This window comes from Humulus lupulus, chromosome 4 (genome assembly GCF_963169125.1).
Source record: "Humulus lupulus chromosome 4, drHumLupu1.1, whole genome shotgun sequence".
Classification (NCBI taxonomy): Eukaryota; Viridiplantae; Streptophyta; class Magnoliopsida; order Rosales; family Cannabaceae; genus Humulus; species Humulus lupulus.
In genome coordinates, this window is record NC_084796.1 from 145,563,147 (window position 1) to 145,571,493 (window position 8,347).

The 8,347-nt window shown below is 38.4% G+C and overlaps 1 protein-coding gene across 1 annotated transcript; it reads left to right on the forward strand.

Moving 5' to 3' along the window:
* The first annotated feature begins 433 nt into the window (after positions 1-433).
* On the forward strand, positions 434-751 carry LOC133832589 (uncharacterized). The gene has a single exon (XM_062262910.1). The coding sequence runs from the start codon at positions 434-436 to the stop codon at positions 749-751; it is 318 nt and encodes a 105-aa protein (XP_062118894.1).
* The last annotated feature ends 7,596 nt before the right edge of the window (positions 752-8,347 follow it).

The window sequence follows — 8,347 nt, forward strand, 5'->3', positions numbered from 1 at the left end:
TGGGCACTGCTTTCCATCCCCAAACAGACGGCCAGAGTGAGAGAATGACCCAAACCTTGGAAGACATGTTGAGAGCTTGTGTACTCGACTTCCAGGGGTCATGGAGAGAAAAACCTCCACTAATGGAATTTGCTTACAACAATAGCTACCATGACTCTATTAAGATGGCGTCGTATAATGGGTGAAAGTATCGGTCCCCGATTATTTGGTACGAAGTCGGTGAAAGAAAATTCTTAGGTACAGAGAAGTGGACAAAGTTACCGAAGATATCAAGAAGATTCGGGAGAGGTTGCAGACCTCCATAGTTCGACAACGCAAATATGTGGATCGACACTGAAAACCCTTTGCATTTAAAGCTGGAGATAAGGTGCTCCTGAAGGTGGCTCCATTGAAGGGAGCTCTGGGTTTTGGTAAGAAAGGAAAATTAAGTCCAATGTATATCAAACCTTTTGAGATAGTGGAGAAAATCAGCATGGTAGCCTATCGATTAGCTCTTCCACCTACGTTGGCTCGAGTACATGCTGTATTCCATGTATCTATGTTGAGAAAATATGTGGAAGACCTGGGACATGTACTTAGTTACGAACAGTTGGAGGTGGATCCGAAACTGTGTTACGAGGAGAAACCGGTGAGGATTCTTGATCGTAAGGATAAGGTGTTGTGTAATAAGACTATACCCTTTGTTAAAGTGCATGGGGTAACATGGGAACCTGAAGACCGGATGAGACAATTATACCCACAGTTGTTCTAAGTTTTGAGGATGAAACTTGTATAAATTTGGGGTATTGTAATGCCCCGCATTTAGGGCACTGGGTAAACCATAGTTTAGGTATTTTAATTCCCTGTATTATGTATTATTTCAGGGGAACATTTTATGTTACAAGAAGTTCGTGATGTTTGAATGATAGCCATATTGTGATAAGTTCTGAGACCTTTGGTCATGGACCGGGTCAAAAACCCTAATCAGGTAAATATCTCGGATAAAATATTCTTGATGGAATAATTATGGAAAAACTAAGTTTGAGCATAAACTTAAAAAAATAACTATAGCTTATTTTAATAAAAAAAATATGATAAGTTTGGCGATGTCACATTTTATTTAAATTGATTTTTCTCACTAAGAAAAATTAATCAAAACTATACACTATGCTAAATTCCTTTTTGACCTTATGTTCAAGCTTATTTGAGGATTAATAAAATTTAGATTAAGGGAACTTTGAGGCATGGTGGCTAGTTATGTAGAGTGCTAAAAACATGCCCAATAGAATTTCAAGAAAATAGCCATCATTATTTTCCCAGGTTATCATTTTTTTTAAGGAAAAAGAAAACTAAGCTAACTTCAACACTCAATCTCACCATCCAAGACCCCAACTGTACCCTTCCTCCCTCTTACTCCGTCTGATTTTTCAGCACACACTCATCTCTCTCAAAGCTCCCTTCTCTCTCTAGAAGTTTAGAGCACCATTGAAGAAAAAAAAAACTCTACAAATCCTATGGTAAAAATGCTCTAACTATGTCATTTTTCTCCATCTCTTTTTCTCTTCTTCATGGCTAGTTTTAATAATTGTTTTCTACTTCATGAAACACCATTCATCTCAGCCCCTTAAAATTTCAAGAAGCTCCATTGAAGGTTTCACAAAAAGCTTGAACCAAAGTTAAAAAAAGGATGAGTTCTCTTGTTTCTTCTTACCATCTTTCTTTTCCTTCTTCTTCCTATGTTGACCGAACCTTTAAGGGTTCTAAAACTATATGCATGTTGGTTTGACACTCACCAAATCCATCATCTCAAACCTAGGTGTGGTTGATGCAAGTGTGAGCACCATCATCTACATGCATGCAAGCTTAGAAGGAAATTTTTGATAGAGGTAAACCCTAGAGCAAACTCTTTTTAAGCATCCCTCTCCTTTTCTTTTTCTAGCTCTATAATCTGATTCTTAGTGTTTATGGGAAGGGATTTAAGTGTGTTAACTGTTGAGGAGTGATCCGAAACCCTAAGAGCTCAACCTCCCTAGAGGCTTGAACATAAAGAGGTAAAAATCTTGATTCTTTCCATAACATTTTAATGGCTTTAGAAAATCTTAATTAGATTGTTGTTTTGTGAGCTAAATTAGTTATTTGGATTTTAATAAGGTTATTTAGTGGGCTTATGATGTATGCATGTGGTTTATGTGGTGGTTGGTAGCTTGGAATCCAAAGTTCCATAGGATTGGTTGATGCATGTTTGCTGCAAAAAAATTTTAGTGGCTTCCAAAGGGCAAACTCATAACTAAAAGACCTAATTAATCAATGAGAGTTTCAGTAATGATTTACTTGGAAAGAGTACATGATTTTAACATATTGAACCACTGAAAAACATTTTATATAATTTAAGTTTTGTGCCTTTTGGGAATCTAGTGCAAGCTGAATTAGGGTATGGAAGTTCCGACCTTAAAAATTTGAACAGTTAGTTGAATGGGTAAAGATTATTATTTTTGGCTCACATTTTTACTGAAATTTCTAGACATATTTAATATTAAGCCTATTAAACAGTTTTTAAAAATTCACTATAGTTTGGGAGTTATAAATTTTTCAATTTATATGTTCAAAACTGTTTGCTACCAAGATGGTTTTGTTACAGTGGCTTCCAACGGACCAAACACTAGTTTATTGGTCAAATTTTTAAATAGGAATTTCTGAATTTTATTTTTTTAGGAAGATTAATTGATTTTAGCATTTTGAAACACCAAAAAATGATATTTCTAGGTCAAGTTATAAGCTTTTTGTGATTGATGTGCAAGCTGGAATGAAAAACTGACAGCTTGAAGAGTGCATGTTTGAGCAACGTTTTCACAAGTTTAACATCAACATTTTTAGATAGTTTTAATTATTTGGACTCTTTTTATATTAATTAATAGCCCTGCAAGAATTGACTAAGAAATACCCCATAGATTGTGAGTTTTGATTTTTCTAAAAAGGTTGTCAAATCAAAATATGTTTTGGACATATTTTATTTTTTAAACTTGAAGTCATAATTCACTAGTCAAATCATGTTTCTTTTTCTTAAAGTAAATATAAGATAACTCTCTATGAATTAAGGGTTAAGATTTAAGTGGCTTAAAATATAATGAGGTTTTACATTTTATTGAAAAATCTTAAGATAGTACTCTTGTCTGAGATAAGACTAAAATTGTTTATTTGGTTAATTGAGAAACTAAAATCTTTTTGGATAATATAACTTATGAGTTTCATAATTTACTGAAAATTGACCTTATTTTATTTAAAATTTTAATAAAGCGGAAGATAGCATTTAACACTTTTATTTTATAAGGAAAATAAGAAAGAGATAATGAAAGTTTTCTATAGGCTTAAGAAACTAGTCTCTTTATGCAATTGGGAATGTATTTTCATTATTTGTAGGCATGTTTTTATGGATAATGTGATACGGCTATAAATTCAAGGGTTTAGTCTAAGTTTTAAGATTTAAGAGAAAATGTTTCTAAAGTATTGAAAAAGTGTTAAGTTCATTCCTAATCGCTCAACTTAAAGACATAAACTTAATTATTCAAATGCAATAATTAATCCGAGTCACTGTGTGGTTTCACTACATTGTTATCTAAGCGGGCAGGCTCGCTTCTGGATAAAAGATTTCCACAAGCAAGCGCTAAGGAATCCGAGTAAGACAACTTATGATATGTTTGGCTACAACACGTTAATGACTAGTTTAGATAACTAAGTTATAAGCTAATAATTTGAACTAGTCTTAGAAAGTTTACTCAAGACCGTGGTTCTAGAGGGTTCGCATACTCATGACTAAGGTAAGCAGTCCGCCTAGCTACCGCGATGACTATGAACTCCGGCTAGCTACCGGGAACCAAGTAAGAAACCGGTTCGCCACCGGTGACTAAGTAACTAAGGTCGGTTGGCCACTGCAATATGTAAGAAGTCTGGTTTAACGCCTGTGACATATGAGTCCGTTTAAACTCTGGGACACATAAGTAAGTTGATTCCGATTTCAGCTTGCTACCGTGACAGCTATGAACTCCTGCTAGTCACCAGGGAACTAAGTAAGAAACTTGTTCGCCACCGGTGACTATGTAACTAAGGTCGGTTGGCCACCGCAATATGTAACAAGTCCGGTTTAACACCTGTGACATAAGAGTTCGGTTAAACCCCATGACACATAAGTAAGTTAATTCTAGAATCAAATCTCTATGAGTATGTCGAATTCTTCTAGGAGTTTGGGTAACCAGTGTAACTAGTTTATGCCTGACGACGCTATGGTAAGGTATGTTAAGATATTATAAAATATGTTACACTATTGTATGATATGTTAAGAAATGCTAAGATATGTTAAGATATGCTAAGATATGTTACGTTATGGTAAGATATGTTAAGATATGCTAAGATATGTTAAGTTACGTTGAAGGTTCCTCCGGAACTCTAAGTAAGTATGTATGTGAAGTTATGACTGAGTAAGTAAGTATGTATGTTACTAATTAAGGCGGTATGTATGCTCAAGGATTTTCTGCGTGCAGGTGTACCTTTAGGATATAAATTTTTGTTATGAGGCATGACCATAAGTTTTCTAGGATGTTCACACGTTCTTAAATTGTATGTTAGGGTTCAGTTTCATCAGAATCCTATTGTTGGTTGGTTATCAGCCTAGTTACAGTTAGTTTAAGTTCTTGCTTCATTTATGTGATTATGTTTGTTAAGTTGTTCTTACTAAACGTTTCACTTACCTAGTTGTTTCGTGTTGTAGGTAAGCTAAAAGGAAAAGTGGATCAATGAGCGCTGGAGTTTATCTACGAGGATGAACATGTGGACCAGCCTTTTGGGAATTTATGTTTTGGGGATTAGAACCCATATGATAACTAAGAAATTATGTTGGGCTTGTATAATGTTTTAAAATTATGACACTGTAATTTACTTTTAAATATGTGCATACTTCCGAACTCTTGCATGTTTTGAAATTGTTTTTTTTATATGGATTTTTGGTTACCTTATTTTTAGCAAATTATGTTAAGAGATTTTACGGGACATTTCTTCTAGATCTTTTTATTTATGTTAATTTACGAATTTGAAGTTCATTTGTATGTCATGTTATTCTATGTTTCTATTACATCTAGATTTAAATTCCAAGATCCTACAGTCCCTGGGCGGTGGGTTGAGACAATATCCTATACTCAACTAAACGATCTTGGAATTGATTATCCAAATATTCTCCACCCCTACCAGATTGTAAGATCTTTAATATCTTACCTAATTAGTTTTGAGTCATAGCTCGGAATTCTTTGAGCTTCTCAAAAGTCTCAGATTTCATTTTGCATTAGGTAAAGACATAAGTATCTTAAGTAATCATAAATAAAAGTGACGAAGTAATCATAACCACCTCTTGCTTGAACATTAATCGGTCCACAGACGTCAAAATGATCTAGCCCTAGGGCACTGACTAAATCACTTAACCACAATTAAATTAATTAAAATAATAATTAAATAAAATCTAGGTCAGTGCTTTTTCAAATTTGAATTTTTACACATTCAAATATTTAAATTAAAAATTTATTTAATTATTTTAAATTCGAATTCAAATATTCAAATATCCGAGTAATGTATACCCTTTGAGATAGTAAATCTAGGTGTGCACAATGCACGCTTTCTAGAGATAACCTTTCCTAAATTTATCACTATAGCGCATAAAAAGACTCAAAGATTCATGGTAGAAAACCTCCCCAAACAGTGAGATTCTTTGCTTGATTCAAGGGGGAGCTACCATGTCGATGGCCTGTCATTTTACCTCATAGCACAAGGATACGACCTTTGCTAGAAGATGAATGCCTTGAAACACATGTGACCAAGAACAAGTGCCAAAATCACCTATAAATATCACCGTGAAAGGGATGCTTTGGAGGCATCTAGCCATAAAACTCTGAATAACTTCAAAAAATATGGCTTGTTACTCGATTGCCAATGAATGGTGCAAAAATGACCCAGAAAAAAGAAAACATGGTGGGGAAGGTGATCCATACAAAGAAAAGCAATTAGTGTTGCGCAAACTCAGATCGCTGATTTTCTTGTAAGAGCGAAGACCAATCAGGTCTGAGCATACACAACAGGGAGGTGGTGTCACAAGCAACTGCCAAGTGGGGTAGGTTAGCCTCAGTAGACGCAAATACTGGGAGGTGGTCTCTAAGAATGGAGACTCCTCCCAGATCCAGTGCCTCTAGTTGGTAAGCCTTTGACTTTCTGCCCCATGACAACCCTCCGATCAAGGGAAATGACATGAATGGTGGGTTCCGGGACTGCCAGCAGCTCCCGGACAACCTATGGCCTCAGGTGCACCTGGATCGTACTGACCTCCTCAGGGAGGGTATGCTATAGTTTCAGGAGCACAGGCCCCCAGGGGGCCCCAATAGTGGAAGAACACAGGCTCAGAATGCCATATCCTCCTGGAACTGCGCCTCCACGGGTAGATGGCCATGTGGCCACCATATCAGGAGGCCTGCATCAGGGAGGGCCATCCCGGAATGATCAGAAAAGGTACCTCAACAAGCTCGATCATGACCACGAGGTATGCGCCTTGGTCCAAACTTCGGCCCATCGCCTGAAGTTGATGAACCTGCCTGGAACGTTCATTTCTTGCATCATGAACCCTTGGTCATTGATGCCCAAATCGCCAACAAAAGGGTATCCTGAGTGTTGGTGGATGACGGGAGCTCCATCAACGTACTGTTCAATCTGGCATTCACAATGATTGGATTGTCAGAGGCACATCTAGCCTCATGCCTAATGTAGATTTACGGCTTCAATGGGGATTCATTGCTCCCGATGGGTAAGATCCAACTACTCGTGACGTTGGGAAACAAGGTTCAGGGCTCATTCAAATATTGCACTTACGTAGTGGTAGACTGCCCCACTGCGTACAACGTACTTTGTGGCTATCCCGCTTTAGTCAATTTTGACACCATCACCTCTTCCCCCATCTATTCATGAAGTTCCCATGCGATAACAGAGGAGTGGGAACTGTGCGGGGAGATCAAAAAAGTGCCCAACAGTGCTATCACGTCTCCGCTTGACCAATCTACATGGTTCACGAAGAGCCTTTTGAAGAGGTAAATGCTGATCCAATCCCACCACTACAGCCAGCACGGAGGGTGATCTAGGAGGAGGACGAATTGGATCTGCATATAGAAGAGGATAAGGCTCTAGAACCCATGAAGGGGTGGAAGAGGTCTGCACCAATGATAGCGACCTGGCCAAAGTAATCCGAGTCGGGAAGAACCTGAACTCGGAGTTTAGGGCTGCCATAATTGCCTTGGTGAAAGAGAACCAGGATGTCCTGGCCTGGTCTCATTCGGATATGATCGGGATCGACCACAACGTCATATGTCATGCCCTGAACATTGATGTAAATGCAACTCCTGTCCAGCAGAAGTGGAGACCCCTAAGGGCAGAGAGGGCAGAAACCCTCAAGTTAGAAGTCGAGAAGTTTTCCTCGATCAACTTCATTCGGGAGGCCCTGTATCCCATTTGGCTGGCCAATCTGGTGTTGTTACCAAAGCTGAACGGGATGTGGAGGAATTGCATCGAATTCACCGATCTTAACAAGGCCTACCCGAAAGATTGCTTCCCTCTGCCCCTGATTGACTAGATGGTGGATGCTACATCAGGGTATGAGTTGTTGAGTTTCATGGATGCCTACTCCAGCTAGAACCAGATCTCAATGCATGTAGTAGACCAGGAACACACCAGCTTCCATATGGACAAAGGAGTATACTGCTACATCGTCATGCCCTTCAGGCTTAAGAATGCTGGGGCCATCTATCAGAGGCTGGTCAACTGGATGTTCTGAAATCAACTGGGGAAGAACATGGAAGTCTACATAGATGACATATTGGTCAAATCCAAGACCCTCGAACGTACACATGGATGATCTGGCAGAAGCATTTTCCATCATCCGGAAATATGGGATGAAGCTGAACCCCAAAAAGTGCACCTTTGGTGTGGCATCTGGTAAGTTTCTGGGCTTCATAGTAAGCTCGAGGGGAATAGAAGCCAACCCAGACAAGATTAGAGCTATGATCGAGATTCCTTTTCCACGGAAGCACAAAGATGTTCAAAGCTTGACGGGAAGAATAGCAGGTTTGAGCTATTTCATCTCGAAGTCCACAGACAAGTGCATCCCATTCATCAATATACTTCGCGGAAGCCAGAGATTTGAATGGACGACCGAGTGTGAAGAGGTGTAACGCCCTGGATAGCCAAGACCGCTACACTGTGTATTTGTAAAGGTGTGAGACTTGCTAATCAAGTCGTTTAATCAAAACGTGTCATTAGTTAAAGTGTTATAGGGCTAAAAGACATTTTG

Coding starts and splice junctions, on each gene's coding strand:
- LOC133832589 (XM_062262910.1), top strand. CDS start 434: ATGTATATCAAACCTTTTGAGATAGTGGAGAAAATCAGCATGGTAGCC.